General features: G+C 38.2%; 2 protein-coding genes and 1 long non-coding RNA gene across 4 annotated transcripts in view; 1 reads left to right on the top strand and 2 right to left on the bottom strand.

The window, feature by feature from the left end:
- arhgap15 (Rho GTPase activating protein 15) overlaps window positions 1–3,531 on the bottom strand; it is a 15,921-nt gene extending 12,390 nt beyond the window's left edge. Inside the window, exon 1 of the mRNA XM_036139608.1 lies at window positions 3,453–3,531. Within this exon, the coding sequence (XP_035995501.1) occupies window positions 3,453–3,466 (14 nt within the window). The 5' untranslated portion in view covers window positions 3,467–3,531. The remainder of the gene's footprint in view (window positions 1–3,452) is intronic.
- LOC118563753 overlaps window positions 1–13,944 on the top strand; it is a 17,485-nt gene extending 3,541 nt beyond the window's left edge. Inside the window, exons 2-6 of one of the 2 annotated variants that reach the window (XR_004931413.1) lie at window positions 11,401–11,456; window positions 11,993–12,076; window positions 12,225–12,483; window positions 12,696–12,834; window positions 13,838–13,944. This is a non-coding gene — a long non-coding RNA (uncharacterized LOC118563753). The remainder of the gene's footprint in view (window positions 1–11,400; window positions 11,457–11,992; window positions 12,077–12,224; window positions 12,484–12,695; window positions 12,835–13,837) is intronic. The other variant, XR_004931412.1, reaches the window with a different exon arrangement.
- LOC105923589 (lactase-phlorizin hydrolase) lies at window positions 9,293–22,038 on the bottom strand. The gene is made up of 16 exons (XM_036139607.1): window positions 21,972–22,038; window positions 19,571–19,645; window positions 19,393–19,486; window positions 18,829–18,913; window positions 18,070–18,721; window positions 16,534–17,182; window positions 14,886–16,439; window positions 14,513–14,781; window positions 14,140–14,430; window positions 13,846–14,044; window positions 13,540–13,742; window positions 13,356–13,462; window positions 12,989–13,120; window positions 12,638–12,861; window positions 12,252–12,488; window positions 9,293–9,642 (listed from the first exon to the last, which is right to left on the bottom strand). The coding sequence occupies exons 3-16, from the start codon at window positions 19,448–19,450 to the stop codon at window positions 9,458–9,460; spliced, it is 4,845 nt and encodes a 1,614-aa protein (XP_035995500.1). The 5' UTR covers window positions 19,451–19,486; window positions 19,571–19,645; window positions 21,972–22,038; the 3' UTR covers window positions 9,293–9,457.

Here is a 22,038-nt window from a genome sequence, read left to right as displayed (position 1 = left end):
GAAATAAATTAACAAAATATTTTATTTATATATACTTTTTATTCCTGAATTTGGAAATATTCTGGAGCCAGTTGATGAGCCCTGGTTTACAGCTATGATTCTCAAACTGTGGTACTTGGAGGTACTTGAGCTGACCTTATTAGTACTCTGCATTAATCTCATAGGTGCATGAATGTCCTGAACACAAATTTTCTTGCCACCATCTGACTTCCTCCCTGAAGTCAACATGGAAAACGTTTCTCCTTCCATCATGCCACCCTCTCTTCTCAAGAGAAACTGTTCATTTTATTTCTTACATACCATTTTATATTTTTATTGCTTTTATGATGCCAGAGATAGATGTGAAAGCAATTGGAAGGGAGGGTTACACCAAATTAATTTATTCCCTTTCTAATTTCAGGACCTGCCTATGTCTAATAGGCACCACAGACTTTAACCTTTCCTCTTGGGATTCTAGTTAAAATCCTGTCGCCTGCACTTGTACTAAAAACATTGAGCACCATTAGAGTTTGCAAAACGCAAAAATGCATTTAAAAACAAATTTATTTAAAATACTAGATTAACAACAATTTGCATAGGGTTTTATTTGCACATTTGCACATCATGTGTTCATGTTTTCTCTGGACTGCAGACTGTTTGACTTTTATCACTGCATTATTGTGTTATGGTATAAGTAATCACACTGTGTGCAATCCATGGTCAAATTCCCTGTATGTGTACAAACCTGGCAAACCAAGCTGATTCTGATTCTGACTTTGTCGTTTGGTTGGTCTTATTGATATAGCTCAAACATTGCCCCCTCCTGGTCACCGGGTGTAAATTCATCAAAACATGGCTGATTAAATGGCATTTTAACTGTCCATATGGGCAGAAACTTGTGCCATCAGAAACTGAGTTTAAATTGCCCTGAATGATCTGCCCATATGTTCACCTTCGTATTCTCATCTTTCTTTATTAAAAAAAAAAATTCTACATAAAATGACATCCAAAATTTAATGTATCTGATTATATTCATCATTGAAACAATGGTGGTTGAATGACTTGCATCTTTGCTCGAGTAAAAAATAATTCTCTATTTTTGTGTGACTGGATCTTAACTTTCAGTTTCAGCCAAATGTCATTTTTATTATATTATTTGTCATGATGGTAATTACTTAATCTCTGGATTTTCCACAGATGTAATGCAGAGAATAACAGAAAATGTAAAAAAAAAAATGCCAAGAATAGATAATTACTATTATGCAAAAAGATAAAAGAATGAAAAAAATATAACGTTAGTAAAGATGATAATTGAAGACATCAAAAAAGCTGCAGATGTTACAGACATAACTTTAATGAGACGAGGACGGGTCAGTGCTCAAATAATGGAAATATGAAGTGACAAAGACAACACGCACCTCATAGTTCACAAGACAGAATTATTGAAAATAAAATGCATCAAGAACCTGTTAAAAAACATCATTACCAAAATAATTTTTTTAATGTGCACTTAAATATAAACATGAAAAGACATAATCTTATAAATTCATGAATTGCATATCTGCAATAACATTTGTGGCAACAACTTTAAAGTGATTTTTTTGAAGTTAATTTCTCTTTTTTAATTTTGGTTTGAATTGTGTCTTTTAAACATATTCTTTTAATAGTTCTTTGTTGTATATGCTAATTTCTTGATTTTTTTCTCTTTCTGTGTGGTCAAGGCTTGGCTATAAACGGGGCACCACTTCAGACAATCGCTGTCCGACATTAAATCTGATAACATATTTCCTGTTTTAGGTCAGTTATAATTACCAGAAATATTTCTGTATGGTAAATCTCAGAACATTGACAGAGATCATTGCTTTACATAATTTAACACCGTCTTCAAATTCAGAAGTTCACATGCATTAAAATAACTAGTACTGAAGTTTCCACTTCATGGGAACCGTGTCCAGCCACCATGTTGTTTTTCACAGGTTTTTGTCTTGCAGAGTTTAATCGGTTTTGGTGTGAAAGCAAAAAACCTCAAACATCAGCATAAAAATCATCAGCCAGGAAATTAAATCTTGGGCTGCAAGTGAGTCATCCAAAAGGATAACGAGCGCAGGCTTACCACCAAATTAGTTACAAAGTTGCTTTAATGACAGGAGAGTTTTGCAGAGGCCACCACTGAGCCCTGACCTCAGTCCCATTGTGGGTATAGAGCGGAAAATAAGTCAGCTAAAAAAACACAGAAGTTACCAGCTCTGTTTGGGCCAATCAGACAAAGCTCCAGCAAACTATTGTGAGGAACTTGTGGAAAGATGCTCAAAATTTCTGCCCCAAATAAGTTTATCGATGACGCTTCAAAAAAAAGGAGAAAACTAAACTTCTGAGTCTGAAGAAAATACTTAATATTTTCATCATTCTAGCACTTGGAAAACAGAAATAATTTTGGCAATCCTGACTGACCTAAAACAAGAAAAGTTTTTTTATCCAGCGATGGAAAAAAGGGGTTGTGTCTTTTCAAAGTGTGTTCAAACATCTGATTTAAAAAAATATCACCTTTTATAGTAGTGTTGTTAATTTCAGGGTTTTGATGTTAACGCTGGTTCCTGTCTCTGCCCCCAGATGTTCTCAGCTACCGTTTGCATGCTTCTGTCACCATGCTGTTTTTCTTTATTACTCATTAATCACCTGCACCTTGTTTCTCGTTCTCCTGAGTTTATTATCAGATAAAGATCAATAGAGTCGTCTGCTGAACAATGTTAAGAAGAAAAAGGTACAGTAGAACCTGCTGCCGACAAAAAGAATAAGGAAGCAATAAGGAATTTACAATGAGACGCCTTTACTCTCTAATGCACTATATTGATCTTTATGGTGCATATTTTTCTATAGCTTTTTAATATTGGGTTTTGGTTTTATGTAACTGATCAAAATTCACTTCTTTTCAAAGTAAATGTTTATACTTCAAACTAAAGAACTATAGTTCAAAGTAAAGAAAATGCCTTCTCCTTCTTCAAATCAAGTAAAAATTCAAATCATCATCTTGAAGCTAATTAATAATTTATAGACACCAGAACTGCAACAGTGCTCTGACGGTGCTAATGGCCCCTGAGCCAAAAGAGAGAAGAAGCTTCATTAACCGGAAACTAAGTGAAACCGTCTAAAACAACGGAAGCTGGCACTTCACTCATGCATGAGGTCTTTATGAAATAATGTGACATAAAAACAATAAACTCTAATTGTCCTGCTGTTTTCCCCAACAGGATAATGTAATTCAGAAGCTGCCGTCTGTTGTTCAAATGTTAGACCACCGAAGACGCATGTCTTAGTCTATGAGGAAATGTCAAACCTGTCAGCATTTCTGTCACACTAAGTTTGAATTTCATTTTATGCATCCAGGGGTGAGCGTAGATCTCAGTAAAATTCCCTTTTTAAAGCGATAAGAGCCTAAAAGAGCCTAAACGCTCAACAGATGAGTTCAGTCTTACCTCGTACCCGCCATCCCCGTTATGTGCAAAATGTAAATGAAGAGACACAAATAGTTGAGGCCTAACTCTTAGAGGAAGTATGATACATCACGTGGTTTCTACAAACCAGCCGTCTCTCAAACTGCTGCAACCTCCCCGTTTCCTGCAAACACAAAAAGGTTTAACCCCGTTCTCCTGAGACCAGGCCTTAACGGTTTCCCCTGCGTCTATTAGAGCTGATTGATCATCAGCTGCAGGACGCATCAGCTTTTCTCCTTTCACACACCGCGTTTTATTAAAGGCACCAGTTTGGAATCATTGCTGAATTGTTTGCAGACGTTAATCTGTTTAGATAATCTAAGTGACTGCAGACAAAACCGTAACAACCTCTACAGTAGCTATCCAACCTAGCTGTGCTCCTTGTTAGAAAAAATACATTTAGCTTCAGCTGAATTGCATTGCCTTTCTTTAGTGACTAAACAAACTGTTTGTACCAGTATTAACCTGCCCTCTAGTGGACACACATCCTAGAATCCTAGAAGGATGACAGAAAGCTCATGCAAAGGGAGACATGTCCTCTCAGCCTCAGTATTTTTATGGCTCTGATGTTTATCGATCTAAAACTGAAGGAAAGTGTTCCTAATAAAGTGGCTGATACATATTTTCAATGATTTTAATAGGGGTTGCTATGCTGAAGTTCCTTGATTTTTATTTTATTTTTTTTCATGTTGAAGTCAAGTCCCTAAAGTCAGCAGCAACTTACAAAGCTCTTTACTCTTCTTTAAAATACTTAAAAACCGTAATTAATTAATATATAAGCCACTGAAGAAGATAATAAAACAGCTATGGAAATGTTTGTTAAACAGAAGGCATGAACAAACACGTCGCGCCTGCAGTTACTCCAGAGAGATTGCTAAACCCAAAATGGATTAGTGAAGGAAAGAGAAGGGAAGACCAAAAATTGCCTGACTATATTGCTCTGAGAAGAGATGAAGTGTCATAAGTTGAAAACTATGGAGCCCAAGGAGCAAAGTGAGGAAATTAAAGGAGGGAGGACGCGAGATTCAGAGAATAGGATTGGTAGAAAAGGAGCTGGATTCTTTACATGAAAGGGCTGAAAGTGAAAAAAGTTGACCATAAACTGGGTATGCAGGATTTCCCATCCCTGCAGCTGAAGATGAGGATTTAAAATTTGGAGGGGGAAACAAAAGAAAATAAATTCTGTCAAATTAAACACATATTTTTCATCAAATTTAAGGTCCAAAAATTGCTTCATTCTTTAAAATGTTAATAGTTTTGTTTTACTTGAGCGTTTACCCATCCCTTCTTGGGCAGGTTTTAAAAAAATGTTACAACTTTTCCTTTGATTTCATATTTCACCCGAGGATAAATAGAGACTTCAGGGGACCTAAAATGGATTTTTATAAAACTTAATACTTTAGTCAATTAAAGTTACAGCTGCATTTAGTCAACTAAAACTAGTCTACAACTGGATTAAATATGCGGTTAAGACTAACGCCAGCGTGCACGACTGTAAAAGCCATGGAAACAGCCTTAAGGCATGCTGCCATTTTCTGCTTACAGAGACAAAGCTGTCAGCGACCCACTTGGCCAGTTGTCTGTAATGATGATGCTTTCAAACATCCAGGATGGTGAATGTTGCTGAAGGGGAGAACATGAGCAGTTATGTTTGCGCCATACATTGTCTATATGATTTGAGTAATTCATTGCATTTGACTTTGTAAAGTGCCTTGAGGTGACATGTGTTGTGAACTGGTGCTATATAAATAAAATCGAACTAAACTGAAAGTAAAATGAAATGAACAATGCTAAATTCTGAACACTGGGCACAATAAATACAGTAATTTGTCTTTATTAAAATATTTCAGATTATTTATTAAGTAAAGATGTAATACTTGGACATTCCAGTTAAACGTTTCAGCACACATTAGTTCACTTTTAATTGATGCTCTGCAACTTTTTCATCTCAAAACAAACATTTCATATCAGTTTAATTATGTTGCAAAGAATCTAACAAATAAACAGATTGTTCCAAAGATTTTAGCAATCATTAAAGGAAATGATGCAGCTTCTGTACTGTTACCCATCCATTATCCTATTGAGACGGTGTCTTTCCCACGGCCAAAACTTAACAGATCAAAAACTTATCTAAAAGGAACAAATCATAAAAACCTAATAAAAATCAATACGGTTCACCTTGAACCTAAAAATAAAACAATTAAATGTGGTCTATTAAATATAAGGTCTCTCCCTCCAAAGACTTTGTTAGTTAATGAATTGATTTCTGATAAACAGATTGATTTGTTTTGTCTCACAGAAACCTGGCTACAAGAGGACTACGTTAGTATAAATGAGTCAACTCCCTCCAATTATTCAAATTTCCACATTCCCAGATCTGTGGGAAGAGGAGGAGGAGTGGCAACTATCTTTCAGTCTGATTTATTAATTAGTCCCAGGCCAATTAATAACTACAGTTCTTTTGAACATTTAACCCTCAGTTTCCCTCATCCAAGCTGCAAAGCAATAAAACCTCTTCTGTTTGTTGTTTTGTATCGTCCACCAGGCCCTTACACTCAGTTTTTGGATGAGTTGTCAGATTTCTTATCTGATTTGGTGTTAAATACTGATAAGGCTATTATAGTGGGTGATTTTAACATCCATGTTGACACAGAATGTGATAACCTTAGTGTAGCCTTTAAAACTATCCTAGATTCAATTGGTTTTGCTCAAAATGTGCATGAACCGACGCACTCTCGGCTCCATACTTTAGACCTTGTTCTGACATATGGCATTGATTGTGAAGAATTAACAGTATTTCCTCACAACCCTGTCCTATCTGATCATTTTTTAATAACATTTGAGTTTAATCTAACTGAGTTCTCCACCCCCAAAAGAGGGTTCCATTATAGTAGATCTTTATCGGATAATGCTGTATCAAAACTTAAAGAGTCTGTCCCCTTTTTAATATCCTCCGTATTGCAGAAATGCCCTGCAGATAGCAGCAATGTTGTTTCTTCCAATTCACAAATAGATGTCTTTGTAAACGGTATGACTTCGTCATTGCGTTCTGCATTAGACAATGTAGCTCCCTTGAAAAAGAAGGTGATTATTCACAGGAAGCTGGCTCCTTGGTTTAATTCAGAGCTGCGTTCCTTGAAGCACAATGTTAGGAAATTGGAGAGAAAATGGCGCTCTACACACCAAGAGGAATCCTACCTAATCTGGAAGAACAGTCTATTGTTGTATAACAAGACCCTTCGCAGAGCTAGAGCAGCATATTTTTCATCATTAATTGAGGAGAATAAGAATAATCCTAGATTTCTCTTCAGTACAGTTGCCAAACTTACTCAGAGCCACAGCTCTGTTGATCCATCCATTCCCTTAGCTCTTAGCAGTAATGATTTTATGGGATTCTTCATAAATAAAATTGATTCCATTAAAAATAAAATAATTGGCATCCTCCCAAACATGATTACCTCATCCTCAGTAAGTGAGGCAGCATTGGAGGAATCCTTAGAACCTGCGCAGTGTCTGAACTGTTTAAAAGCAGTAGAGCTTTCTGAGCTATCTAAAATTTTAGCTTCATCTAAACCTTCTACCTGTATGTTAGACCCAATCCCAACCAAGTTGTTTAAGGAGGTATTCCCTCTGATCAGTGGTCCTATTTTAGACATGATTAATGTATCCTTGGTAAATGGATATGTACCACAGGCTTTTAAAGTAGCTGTTATTAAACCTTTACTTAAGAAACCATCTCTTGATCAAGATGAGTTAGTAAATTACAGACCTATATCTAATCTTCTTTTCTTATCTAAAATTCTTGAGAAAGTAGTTGCTAATCAACTATGTGAACATTTACAAAGTAATGACCTACTTGAGGAGTTTCAGTCAGGCTTCAGAGCTCATCATAGCACTGAAACAGCTCTGGTGAAGGTCACTAATGATATTCTCATGGCCTCAGATAATGGACTTGTGTCTATACTTGTCCTGTTAGATCTCAGTGCTGCATTTGATACAGTTGATCACAATATTCTCCTACAAAGACTTGAGCATACTGTAGGGATTAAGGGAAAAGCATTAGGCTGGTTTAAATCTTATCTGTCGGACAGATTCCAGTTTGTTCATGTTAATAATAAATCTTCCTCAAACTCTAGGGTCACTTGTGGAGTACCACAGGGTTCAGTCCTTGGACCAATTCTATTTACTATATATATGCTTCCGATTGGCAAAATTATCAGACAGCATGGGATTAATTTCCACTGTTATGCTGATGACACTCAGCTATATTTATCCATAAATCCTGATGAATCCAATCAGTTACTTCGACTGCAGTCATGTCTTGATGACATCAAAAGCTGGATGACTTTAAATTTCCTGCATTTAAATTCTGACAAGACAGAAGTTGTAATCTTTGGGCCAGAGTCTTCAAAAAATAAAGTTCTTAATCAATCCCTTAATCTGGATGGCATTAACTTGGCCTCTGGTAATAAAATTAAAAATCTTGGTGTTGTTTTCGACCAAGACATGTCATTTAAATCCCATATTAAACAGGTTTCCAGAGTTTCCTTTTTTCACCTCCGGAATATCGCCAAAATTAGAAACATTCTGTCCAGGAGTGATGCTGAAAAACTAGTCCATGCATTTGTTACTTCAAGGCTGGACTATTGTAATTCTTTACTATCAGGAAGTCCACAAAATGCAGTTCGAAGTCTTCAGCTGATTCAAAATGCTGCGGCAAGAGTTCTGATGAAAATCAACAAGAGGGATCATATTTCTCCAATTTTAGCTTCCCTTCATTGGCTTCCTGTTAAATCAAGAATAGAATTTAAAATTCTCCTTCTAACGTATAAAGCCCTTAATAATCAAGCTCCACCATATATCAGAGCTCTGATTACCCCGTATGTTCCTAACAGAGCACTTCGCTCTCAGACTGCAGGTCTGCTGCTGGTTCCTAGAGTCTCTAAAAGTAGAATGGGAGGCAGATCCTTTAGCTATCAGGCTCCTCTCCTGTGGAACCAACTCCCAGTTTTGGTCCGTGAGGCAGACACCCTATCTATTTTTAAGACTAATGTTAAAACTTTCCTTTTTGACAAAGCTTATAGTTAGAGTGGCTCATACCCTGAGCTATCTCTATAGTTGTGCTGTGATAGGCCTAGGCTGCTGGAGGACATCAGGGTCTAATTTTCTCACTCTACTGATTTCTACTGTTCTTCAGTCTACTGTTCTCCAGTTTTGCATTGTATTACATTGAAATGACTGTCGTCATTTCAGCTTTTAACTTTTTGCTCTCTCTCTTTTTCTTCATAGTAGGTACACCTGGTCTGGCGTTCTGTTAACTGTGACATCATCCAGAGAAGACGGCTCACCCGCTACTACCATCTAATGTAGAACAGATTACTAGATCAATGTGTGCTTCTGTGCTTGTTTGTCTGTCTTGTTGTGTCTCTGTTCTGTCTTCTGTAACCCCAGTCGGTCGAGGCAGATGACCGTTCATACTGAGCCCGGTTCTGCCGGAGGTTTTTCCTTCCCGTTAATGGGTGGTTTTTCTTCCCACTGTCGCTTCATGCTTGCTCAGTATGAGGGATTGCAGCAAAGCCATGTACAATGCAGATGACTCTTCCTGTGGCTCTACGGTTCCCCAGGAGTGAATGCTGCTTGTCGGGACTTTGATGCAATCAACTGGTTTCCTTATATAGGACATTTTTGACCAATCTGTATAATCTGACCCAATCTGTATAATATGATTGAACTTGACTTTGTAAAGTGCCTTGAGATGACATGTTTCATGATTTGGCGCTATATAAATAAAATTGAATTGAATTGAATTGAAATGAGGAAAACTGATGTGGTGGCATCATCAATGGAATATATTCATGAAGAATTGATTTAAAAACATACAAAGTCAGCTGGAATATAATATGTCTGTGGAAGATGCTGTTTCATGTAGACTTTATAAATATCCACTTAAATGTTCATATGTCTGTATGTGAGTGCAGTTACATTGTTCAACTTCTTGAGTTCTTTTTTAAACGTCTTTTAGTTAAAAAGCAGCCGATGGCCAAGCAAATGGCTCCAGTCGATGCCACAATCAGCAGAGCAAACGTAGCGTTAAGGCCCGTTTCAGCTTCTTCAGCAGAGAGCTTCAGACCCAGGAAGTTGACAGAGCTGACATTTACTGGAGCACTTGTTCCTGGAAAAAAAAAGTTTTAATTAGGTCGATTAAAGGAAATCTAAAGTGTAATTTTATACACCACATTCTGAGGACTGTTATGAAAACGTTTTCATCAATGACAAAATGTTAGCTGAAAATATTGATCGTTTGTTATTTAGGACAAAAAAAAACTCTGACTAATAAGAAATTCAGCAAATTTATGATAGAGCTGCTTTTCCACACTAAACTTGGTAGGTTTCCCTCAGTAAAACACTTTTACCCTGGATCTCTGAACAGATGAACAGTTTATTATCTACAGTCTGCATCTCCATGAGGCAACACTCACCACAGCTTTCCACTGTAGAATCAGGCTAACTGGCCGTCTTATGACGGGTTAAAGCAGTATAGCAGAATAACTCAGTTGTTCTAAAACTCCTACAAACCAATATTACTTCAGCACCAAATGGCAGGGCTGTACAACACTTACATGTGATAAAGTATATGAATGTCATCATGACAACATGGCTTGCAATAAATACTTTAATAAAAGCTAATGTTTTTCTGCTTTGGGTGAATAGTTTACCTACTTGAAGTAAATAAAAAAAAAGGGGGGGGGGGAAAGAAAAAAAAAGAAAAAAGAAGAAATAAAGAAAGTAAATTAAATGTTTTCAAAATCCAAACAACATGGTTCATTAAAAATAAAAAACAACTTGCATCTGGTTACAGCTGCTATTTTAGCAAAAATGCCAATAATACAGTTTCTAAATGACCTAATAAAAGGCCATCTTAAAATATATTCTGCAGCTTTAAGTAACAAGCATTAGCAAATGTGTTCTGGGCACAGGTGGCATGAATAATTCGCTAATGATTATAGCAGCCCAAACTGCTCTTTCTATATGATATTTCGATGACTGTGAATTTGCAATATATTGCCCAGAATCTATATTTGATGGTAATTCTGACGCTGTTATCAGCATTAAATGTGTTAAATGTAATGTTTAACTTTTGAATCAAATAACAAGACCTAAAAATTAATGCCAAAAAGAGCCCAACAGACTTTAGTTTCACAAGTGGAGCCTTACTGCTTTCGCCATAGTGCTCTACTTGGTTTATATGTGCAAGAAGCTGTCTTAGAATTTATGCAGGCACTATTTCATGTTCAACGGACACTGAAACGGGAAGGTAGAAGAGGAAAAAAGGAGAGAAACAGCTGAGACAAAATGCTAAAAGGGAGAAAAGGTGAAAGAAAAAGAGGAGAGAAAATGGAGAGAGGGATATAACATCATCTGAGTCTGCTTCTACTCCTGCAAAGAGAGATAAAAAGAACAGCAGAACCAGCTGATAAAGTATTACAGCTACAAACAACCAATGCCTTGATACCATCACTAAAAATATATATAATTAATGTGACATGTATAAAGTGACAGCTGAAGATAATAATAGGGGTCTTCTGTATATAATTGAGTCTGTAAGTACCTGGATCCAAGCACCTGTAGGTGCTTGGATCCAGGTTTGTGATTCTTTTTTTCTATATCGACCAGCCCCAATCCTAGTCCCTGTTCTAGAGACTTGAAAGCTCATTGTGGAACAACAGAGTCCTGAGTCAGAGGCTTCTTCAGATCTGCTGCAACACAGAAGGACACAGCAGTATCTTGCCTACCCACAATTATAACCACATCTGATGACTTAGAAGAGAACTGACATGACGGAAACTCCAATAAACTTTAATTCCTCTTTTAGAATATCAAAATATTGTTAAAAGCCCCTCCTCTCCACTGTTGCTACATGCTCTTTCAGGAGGAGTAGTTGCTGTAAAGTCCGTCTCTCCACCCGATCAGCTGGATTTCCAAGAGGTAACTATTTTACCTCTTGGAATAATAAATGGACGTTGACCACATTATCTCACTTATTATCTTGGATCAAATGACAATGTATGTCAGAGTGTTGAATGTGTTAGAATGAATAGACTAGGTATTTGTGTATATATAAAGTGGATTTATTTTGTAAAGTGCCTTCAGGTGTCATTGGTTGTGAATTCCTACTACATATACAGCATAATTTGAACTCAGCTGAAATAGACTGAACTGAATTGCTTAGAATGTTTGTCACACCACAGTATACCCAATGCACTTTTTTCCAGCAGATTCCTACACGGTTGATAGACAAGTGCAGGCTTCAGTCTAAATATGTAGATTTAAATATGAATGATAGTCAAGCTAAAAACTGACAGCAGGTTTAAGCCTTATGAAATAGGAATTTACTATAAAAATTGTAAAATTTAATCTGTTTTAAGATGGACATAATGCACTTTGGAGCCTGCCTCTTCCGCTGCTTTATTCCGCTTTGTCATTAACCGAACATGCAAATGTAACCTTTTTTTTTTTTTTAGATAACTGCATGCTGCCTTTGAAGATAAGGCTGCTGAAAAGTGTTGCACAAAACTGTGCATCAAAACATTCACACTGCATTTAAGGTAGTTGGTTGGTATGTTGTTGTTTTTTAGTTTTAGCTCTTTATTTAAACTTTTTTTTTTTGGTCGCAACCACACTTCTGTGACTGATAAGCTCTTAAAGCTTTCTTTGATTAATTAATCATTGAATCTGGTTTGTTTTTACCTCCAGAGGAGGAATCTGAGCACCTCTGATTACCTTCAGGTCCAGGCTTTAAGCAATCGTGAGGTCCTGATGCAGGGTCGGGGAACCCGTTACAGTTGATGATGGTGGAGTAGAGGGAGACGGACTCTTTGGCCACTCGAGGCACATTGGGGTCGGAGCGGTTGACATAGAAAAGTCCAAATCTTTCTGCAAAGCCAGTGGCCCACTCCAGGTTGTCCATGAGTGACCAAGCTGTGTAGCCACGGACGTCCACGTCATCTAGCAGGTGAGCTGTAAGAACATCATATTTGGATTATAGAAATACTTATTTTCACTTTTGATTTTTTTAGAGTCAATGTATTCCAGCTCATCATTAGTTTATTTCCTTGTTTGTGCCCATCACAGCTAATGTTGTATGTTTGATAAGTTTGGTTTAATACCTTTCAGCACTTGGTTGATATATTTTTCATAGAAGTAACTCCTGTGATAATCTTTTAGATCTATGGGCCCGCGCTCTGAGACCCCATTCTCAGTGATGATAATCGTAGGATTTCCATATTCCTTCTTAATGAAGTTCAGTATTCTGCGCAATCCAAACGGCGTGACCTTCAGCCAACCGGAACCAGAATCAAGCCAGGTACGGTCAACAACTGTCCCTGCTCCCCTGTAAATAGATTAGAGTTTAGATTTGGAATTAAAATAAGTCACAATATTGACTAAAACGCACTTATTAAAAAAATTATTTATTAACTCAATATTTTTTTAAAGGTAATGTGGAAGTGCTTACTCACCTGTCTCCATCATAATGCTGAAGATTTCCATAGTTTAAAGGGTATGCCAGGACAGTAGTGTAATGGTTGAATCCAAAATAATCATACGTCCCCTTGATTCTCTTTATTTCCTCTGGTGTAAACTCAGGCAGCCTAGAGAATTTGAAGATGAATTTAATTTAATAGAGAATGAGTGTTCTCAAGTTCTAATTAGGTTTAGACTAAAACTCATGCATGACTCTAATGAGAAAGATGGGAACCCTCAAGGGAACATACAAAGCAAACCAGATCTGATATTCATGAGCTGCAATAAATTAGAAAAGGTGTCAGGCATACACTAGAGGCATGCATTATAGAAAGAATACATATTTATGTGTTTTTTTGATACCGTGATTTACTCAGGCCAGCTGCAAGACTGCGTTCCCGAATGATTGTCTTCATCGTTTCGCTGTAGTCACCATTAAATATGGGATGGGCAAACCAGCCAATGTAGAACTGCACAGAGAGACGCCGCTTAACGTCTCAAAACAGAAGGGACGATGTCGTGTAGAACACAACAGGTCTTGACTTACCTGTATCACACGTCTGGCAGCGTCAATGTCCTCTTGCTTGTAGGGGTTTCTGGGCTCTGACCAGTCAGAGTTAATAGTGATGGAGACCCTTCCTTTCTGTGTAGCTCGATATTTGTCATTGTAAAGGTGCCACGCTTCAGCGTGAGCTTTGATGAGGTTGTGACCAACAATGTAGGGAAGGGTACCTGGGCGGAAACTGATACCTGAAAACACAGTTTGTGTTACATGTCTTTTTGTTGAAATCACATTTCATAATAACTAAATGTTGAATCATTAACATAACATTTTATTTTTTTAGGAAAATACCTGGGGCAGCTACTCCATATCCATGGCCAACCATTGCAACATTATATGGCTCATTGATGGTGATCCAAAGTTTCACTCTGTCACCAAGACGGCTAAAGACGAGGTCAGCGTAATCCTTGAATCTTTCAACAGTAGTCTCATTTTCCCAACCTCCAACATTCTGCAGGGCTTGTGGAAGATCCCAGTGGTACAAAGTGATCTGAGACAAAATAAATTAACAATAAACTTTTCAGTATTGAGGGCTTTGCATGTAAAATGTAATCCAGGGAGCTAAAAAAAAAAGGTTAAACTTACATGAGGCTGGATGTTTGCTGCAAGCAGTGCATTTACTAGTCTGTTATAGTAGCTGAAACCAGCCTCATTGATGTAATTTGTGGTGCCATCAGGAAGTACCCGCGTCCAGGATATAGAGAAGCGATAATGGTTTACCCTAAGTTGCTTTAATATTGCAACATCTTCATCTATTTTATTGTAACTGTCACAAGCGATGTCCCCGTTGTCATCCTCAAAAACTTTGAGAGGAGTGTGTGCAAATTTATCCCAGATGCTGAGACCTTTTCCATCTGCTCTCCAACCCCCCTCAATCTGAAAAATAGTAAAGGTAAGAGGAGTACATTTCAGTGCAACAAAAGACAAATACGGTACATTTGGCTTCCTGGTATCTTACTTGGTAAGCTGCTGTTGCAGTACTCCAAAGGAAGCCCTGAGGGAATTCGCCATACAGCATTCTTTCATCATCTGGTATGGGGAAACCATTATCTTTCATGACTTGGAAGTAAAAATGAGCTGAAAACTTTGGTGTTCTTGGTCTGTTTGTGTCAGTGAAGTCCACATGGTAGAGCCCGAAACCAACTGTATAGCCATTTATCCATTCAAAGGAGTCCATTAGAGATGTTGCTAGGTAGCCTTTCAGCCTTACTCCATCAAGTTCGTAGGCTGTTACCATGAGAAGCAAAAATATACATGAATGATAAAAAAATTAGGTACAATATGCCAACTTTGAAATACATTTCCAAAAGCATGTAATTATATTATTGTACCTTTAAGAGCCTCATTGATATAAGTCTTGTAATAATACACTCTTTCAATATCATCCCAAGTAGTTTTTGCCTTTGTAGCCACACCATTATCAGTTATATAAATATCCGGGGCTCCATACTCTTCCTTGATCCAGTTGAGAAGTCTTCTTAACCCCCATGATACAGCTCTCTGGTTTTTGATGGCTGTAGTTGGTGAACCTCCTTCCTCCTCTTCTGTGATGTCCCAGTCATTTTGATATGAATGTGGAGACAGAGGACCTGTGACATGGCTTACTATCCTTGTAGTGTGGTGATTTACACAGAACATGTCAGCAGTTCCTTTAATGTAGTTCTTTTCCTCCTCTGTGAAAGACGGGAGTCTTGACTGGGAACGACCTTGGAGTTCACTTTTGACCAAAACTTGGGCTTTCATGGCCTCTGGATAGTCACCATTCTTGAAAATTGGGTGGGCGAACCAACCCACCTGGAACTGCATGGCGCGGTCAGCTGCAACAATTTCACGAGGCACATTGATGTCTTTGGGTTCAACCCATTCAGCATTCAGGGCAATTGATACTAAACCCCCTTGAGAAGCACGGTACTTGTCGTCATATGTGTGGTAGGCCTTGGCATGAGCTTTTATTAGGTTGTGTGCAACTTCGTACGGAGCTGTTCCTGGGTCCTTAATGTTTGGTGGGATTTTTCCAGTCCCATATCCGAGCCATGCAACCCCTTGAGGGTCGTTCATGGTCATCCAGAATTTCACTCTGTCGCCAAAGGTGGCGAAGCAAAAGTCGCAATAGTCATTAAAAATGTCAATCATCTCCACATTCTGCCAGCCCCCAATGTTTTGTAGAGCTTGCGGAAGGTCCCAGTGATAAATTGTGACCATTGGGGTGATTTTATGGGCCAAGAGACCATTGATAAGTCTGTTATAATAGTCAACACCCTTCTGGTTCAGGGATTCACGCTTACCATTGGGAAAGATTCTGGACCAGGACAAGGAAAATCTGTATGACTTTACATTCAGTCCTCGCAGCATGTACAGGTCCTCATCAAGTCTATTGTAGCTGTCACAGGCAACATTTCCAGTTGCATTACCAGGAATACCACTACCAGGCTTCTGAGTGAATGTATCCCACACGCTGGGTCCTTTCCCATCCTCATTCCATCCTCCCTCAATTTGGTAAGCTGATGATGAAACGCCCCAGGAGAAGTCTTGTGGGAAATGGCCATAGTGATACATTTGTCTGTCAAATTTTTTCTGTGGTGTAAATTTCTCCCAGACAACCTTTGATGCTGATGGGACCTCTGAAGGTGGCAGCGGGGTGGAACGGCGAGCTTGTGATATTTTCAAACCTTCAAAATGATCTTGTGTGCGTGACACAAAACCATTTTGCTGGATGATCTGAGCAAAGAAATACGCCGATTGTTTTGGCGTTCTCGGCCTGTATCCATCTTCAAAGTTAACAAGGTGAAGACCAAATCTTTCACTGTACCCTTGGTTTCCTTCAAATCCATCCATGAGTGATTGCACTGTGAATCGCTGCACGTCCACTTTATCTTGATCAATTGCTGTAAAATGGGAACCGAAGACAACATAGAGAATTTATAGTTGGTTTCATTAAACTGGAAGATGCCACATGTCATAAAAATTACAGGCACTAACCTTTTAGGGCTTCATTGATGTAACCCCTCATGTACTCGATTCTGCTGGTGTCATTGAGGGTGTCCACACTGTATTCTGTTGGCATGCCATTCCCAGTTATGTAAATGGGCACATTGTGAGCCGTTAGATATTCTGCTTTAATGTAGTTCAGAAGGCGTCGCAGTCCTTCAGGCATCGAGTAGATCCAGTCAGATGCTGTAGCGGGCCATGAGGGGTCCACTTTAGCCTGGAAGTCTCCAACTCCCTCAGGACCAGGGTTGCACCCACCTACGCTGCTGCTAACCAAACGGGAAGTATAATGATTTAAACCAAAAAAGTCAGACGTTCCCTTTATCCTCGCCTTCTCTTCAGCTGTGAAAGTTGGAATTACTGCTGGCACAGATCCAGGACACTCGTTTCTTTTCTTTTCAATCTGAGTTTTGAGAACTGCAGGATAGTCTCCATCTATGAATATGGGATGGGCAAACCAGCCTAGCATAAAGTGGAGGTAGCGTTCTGCAGCCGCCACGTCTTCGGGGTTGTTGGCATCAGTGGGCTGGGCCCAGTCTGAGTTCAATGCAATGCCCACTTTTCCTCCCTGTGTCTTTCTGTAATTGTCATTGTAGACATGCCAGGCCTCAGCATGGGATTTCAGTATATTATGAGTGACCTGTAACATACAGAATAAAACAGTGAGGGGGAAATAGCTAAAACAAGTTTGAAACATAATTTGAGACTTTTTTTATTTAAAAAGGTAAAGTACATATTAATGAACATACATATCATATGTAAATATGCCAGATTGTAGCCATTGGCTAATTTCCATCTGTAGTCCCTGGACAGGTTGATGTTAACATTAAATTTAAAATAAATGAAACATAAGACACAAACATTACACTGCAAATGTGAACTAAAATTATGTCAAAATTTCTTGAAATTAGTGTTATTGTCCTGGATCTGAGCAGGCAAGTTAAAACAATCAGCCAATGGAATACGATTTTGGCACTTTAAAATAGGAACATCTCATCTTCATCATCTTATTTAAAGTGCAGTATATCTAATTATCTTCTTTTAGGGTAAAAATACTCATTCTATTAGCCGAAAATCTTATTTACCTTCTCAGATCAAGAACAAACTAATTTCTGGAACATTTTACTTACTTTTAGTCCCTTTTTGCAGTGTACAAACAGGCCGGACTCATTCCGTTGGCAAATAATCTTATTTAACTGCTCAAATCTAGGACAAAAACACTAATTTTAAGAACATTTGACTTATTTTTAGATCCGTTTTTGCAGTGAGTACGTTAGTGTCACTCACAACAGCAAACTACATACAAGATAGACTCAGGACAAAGACCGTCAGGAGAAATTACACGCTAATATACTCAAAAGAGTAGTTGTAGCATTTTCTTAAACTTTGCTCTAGCCATATAGTGCTAGATGTATTGCACATACCCTAAAGTTCAAATTTACTGCACGTACCCTAAAGTGTGAGTTGTATTGCACATGCCCTAAGTGCCGATCTGAGTTTAATGCCGTGAAATATTACCATGTTTACCTGATAGGAAGCAGTCACATAGTCTTTAACTCCAGGAGCATGCTCGCCAGTGCCATACCCAGCATGGCTCACCACCCAGGGACTACTAAATGTGTTCCAGTTCTTGACCCTGTCTCCAAATCTACTGAAGCAGAAGTCTGCATAGTCCTTGAAAGCTTCAACGATGGAAGGGTTGGTCCATCCACCATTGTCTTGGAGAGCCTGAGGCAGATCCCAGTGGTAGAGAGTAACAACTGGTTGTATGCCAGATTTAACAAGAGCATTGATCAGATTGTCATAGTAGAGAGCCCCTTCATGGGACTGGCTGTCTCTGTGACCTGAGGGGAAAACACGGGCCCAGGAGATAGAAAACTGGTAGGTGTTGACTCCAAGACTTCGCAATAGGTGGACGTCTATATCAACCTTGTTGTAACTGTCACTAGTGAGGTCAGCGGTCTGGTTATTAAAGGCTTGCCCTTCATGACCAAAACGATCCCAGATGGTTTCTCCTTTCTCCCCTTCTAACCAGCCTCCTTCAACCTTGAAAGACTCTGTTGATGTTGCCCACTGGAAGTCCACAGGGAAGGCTTTACTGAGGAAAAGGTCTCTTTCTTCAGTGCTTTGGTCCCCAAATTCATGCAAGATGCTTTCATAACTACTCCTAAATTGGGACCTGTTGACGAAATATTTGGAAATTGCAATTTTAGCGCAAAAGAACTAAAAAGTTGGGAAATTATAAGGGAAAAAAAGACACTTTGTAAATTAATAAGACAGTCTTACCTCACTGGGACATCCTGCATGTCCAGCTTGTTTAACACTTCATTCATGTCACATCCAATAATATTCAGACTATTGCTCCATAAAACTGCCACAAGATACAGGAGAAACAAAAGAACAGAACTGTTTGTCTGATGGATAGCTTATGGATTCCTTTAAAAAACTATATACCTATTTATTATATTACCCACAACTTAAAACTTGAAAATTTTCTCCACCTTACAGATGACCTTCCTTCTAGCAATTAGCTGATAAGAAACCGATTTGTACTAGTTACTGTTATAAAATGGCACTCCCTCAGTAAAAGACTGAGGTATTGCAGAAATTTAGAGTTTAGCCTTTCCAGAATAGTTTCCATTTTCTCTGAAATGTCACAAAAACATGTTATAAATAGTCCTTATTAATGTATCTAATAATTGTAGGGGTTTAAAGGTAATGCTTTTTGTTTTTGTGCTTGTTTGTTTTTAACTCTTTGGAAACACTTAACATTGCATTAGGTATCCTATAGTGGCACTCTTGCTTTTATTGCTTTAGAAAGAAAATAAATCAGGTATTTGTGACACTTACCTTGTAATAAATCTCCAAGAAACTGGTGTTCGCTGAGTATACAGTCATGTACTGTCATCTTGTATAGCAGGATGGGCAAATTTCCCCCAGATATCTAGGACACCATATTGTATAATTATGTATAGTTAAAGCGTAAAAACATGCATGCCGCATTAAATGTTTAAAATGTTTGGTGTACCTGCAAGCTTCTCAACTCTTGTGCAAAGTTTTCTGAGGCGCAGTTGTAGTCAAAGTTCACTGACAAGAAATCCACCTGTGCAGAACATCAGATAATAATCAGATAATTGTCACACACATGAATCGTAGAGAAAATGTATTTAAACCAATCACTGAGGCATACTGTATAATTATAACACATGTAAACATGAAGTTAGAAATGAACATACCTTCAAATGTTTTCTATGTATGCTCAAACTCAATTCTTCCTGAGTGGCAGTGCTTTAAAAGTGGATTTAATCCCTTCTAATTACTGTATAACACTAGTTTAAATTTTTTTATATTATTTTGTTTCAGAGGTAAAATGACCGAAATACCATGAGGGGTTCAATGGCTACTTTTAGCATTCGCTGTGGGTTTAAGTCCCTTTTTGGTTTGTGACCAACAAATAAATTCACATTGGCTGCATTTATTTCAGAAAGGTTGTATAATGATGATGTACTTTTTTCTAACTTCTTTTTTTTGTAGCAAAGTGAAGGGTAAATTGTCCCCTTTAATTTTGTACCATTTACATTTCACCACTTCCTACTTCCACTTTTATTTGTAAACACGCTATTTAGTCCCCGTTTACTTAAACCATTGCATAACAGCTGATTTGTATCAAGTTTTAAGCATTTGTAATAAAATATGAAGATAAATGGTCATAAAACTAAACTTATTTGCACATTTCTAACCTGCTCCTCTAGTTTGCTTGTCATTTTTCCACCATGCTTCTTTATTTAAGCTCATTGTCTGTCACTTTGCTGAATTCATCCGTTCTACTGTCCGTTCCATGCCTGTTCTCACTTCCCGTTGCTCTTCTCATCCTGTTCTGATCTCAGTGTATAAGACCAACTTGTAAGTTCTTTCTATTTTATTTTAAAGGAGCTCTGTTCACTTCACCGTTTGAGTACTTCAACAAACCAAAACTTGACAGCTTGTTTTGGTTCTAATTTCTGCTTGTGCCCATGTACTGTTATGAACCCTGACCGATAAGGGCTGCTGATCTAACCAAAATAAGTGATCTCCCAGCTATCAGCGGGAGATAACTGATTTCCTGCTGATAGCTATAGTACATGTCATAAAACCAAATTTGCTCACGATAGACTATGGAAAATAATAAAAAAACGTTGCTTGTTAACGCTATCACAAAATGTTCCGCTGGTGGGGAGCAACTGGAGCACTGTTGGTGCTAAACATTCTAGAGAAGACTCCATGATTTCGTACCCCAAAAAATGGGTGAAACACCAAAGGTTTAAGGTAAAGAATTGACCTAAATATGTCTGGACTGACCCCGCCTCTCGCCCATTGACAGCTGGAGATAGGCACCAGCACCCCTTGCGACCCCATGAGGGATAAGCTGCATAGATAATGGATGGATGGATGGATGGATGGATGGATGGATGGATGTCTGGACTAAATTAGATTGTCTTTCATTTAAAATCTAAAACCCTGAAACCAGGGGGCCCCTTGACCATGTGTGGCCCGTAGAATGATTTTTGAGGCAAATCAATAAATGGTAAATGGACTGAACTTATATAGCGCTTTTCCAGTCATGCTGACCACCCAAAGCGCTGTACACTAGAGCCACATTCACCCAGTCGCTCTCACTAACGCACACACATTCATACACCGAGACGCAGCTCAGTAGGCAAATTGGGATCAAGTGCCTTGCCCAGGGGCACATTGAAATGTGGCAAGGGGAAGCTGGAATCAAACCCACAACTTTCTGATTGCCAGACAACTATTCAACCCATCAAGCCACAGTCGCCCTAAAGCTACTAATTTGACCAACCACCACAACAGGCAGTTGAAAACCTACAGCAATGTATTTTTGGGGAGTGACCCATTTCCGGTTCATTTTGCTGATTATATCCAAATACCAAACAGTGGTAATTTTGGTAAATAATTAATAATTATCTATCCATCCATCAATCCATTTTCCAACACGCTTATCTCTGCTGGGGTCACGAGGGGTGCTGATGCCTATCTCCAGCTGTCAATGGGCGAGAGGCGAGGTACACCCTGGACAGGTCTAATATGAAATTTATTTATGAATGAATGTGAATGTGAAAAATATGAATATGAAAACGAATATGAAAAATTCCCCTAACAGAGGAATGTGAGACTCCACCTTTCTTTGACTCCATACGATCAAAAAGGTTTCATCATATCTATATTAGATTATTATTATTATTATTATTTAAAGGCATTATAATTTTTTTTTAAAAACAGCAAAGAAAAAAACCAAATGTATCAACCATGTCACTGCTAACATGGCTAAACCTTTTCTGAATTTAACTTGTATACTTTGCTAAAATTATTTTTTTTTTTGCTTGTCATAAGCCCTGGTGAATACCGTAAATACAGAAAAAGTAGCTTACATTAGGTAAACCTTTAAGATGGGAAAGTTGATCAACATTTCTTGCACTCAATCCAAATGATAGACGT

Source organism: Fundulus heteroclitus, chromosome 7 (assembly GCF_011125445.2).
Source record: "Fundulus heteroclitus isolate FHET01 chromosome 7, MU-UCD_Fhet_4.1, whole genome shotgun sequence".
In the NCBI taxonomy this organism is placed as follows: Eukaryota; Metazoa; Chordata; class Actinopteri; order Cyprinodontiformes; family Fundulidae; genus Fundulus; species Fundulus heteroclitus.
Note: the sequence above shows the minus strand (reverse complement) of the source record. Positions and strands in the feature narration are given on the sequence as shown.

What these genes read in the sequence shown, in the direction of transcription:
- LOC105923589 (XM_036139607.1), bottom strand. Translation starts at nt 19,450, where the DNA reads ATGACAGTACATGACTGTATACTCAGCGAACACCAGTTTCTTGGAGAT. An exon ending in ATGCAGGATGTCCCAGTGAG is followed by an intron (nt 18,722 to 18,828) that starts GTAAGACTGTCT and finishes TTTCGTCAACAG; the next exon opens with GTCCCAATTTAGGAGTAGTT. An exon ending in CAGCAAACATCCAGCCTCAT is followed by an intron (nt 14,045 to 14,139) that starts GTAAGTTTAACC and finishes ATTTTGTCTCAG; the next exon opens with ATCACTTTGTACCACTGGGA.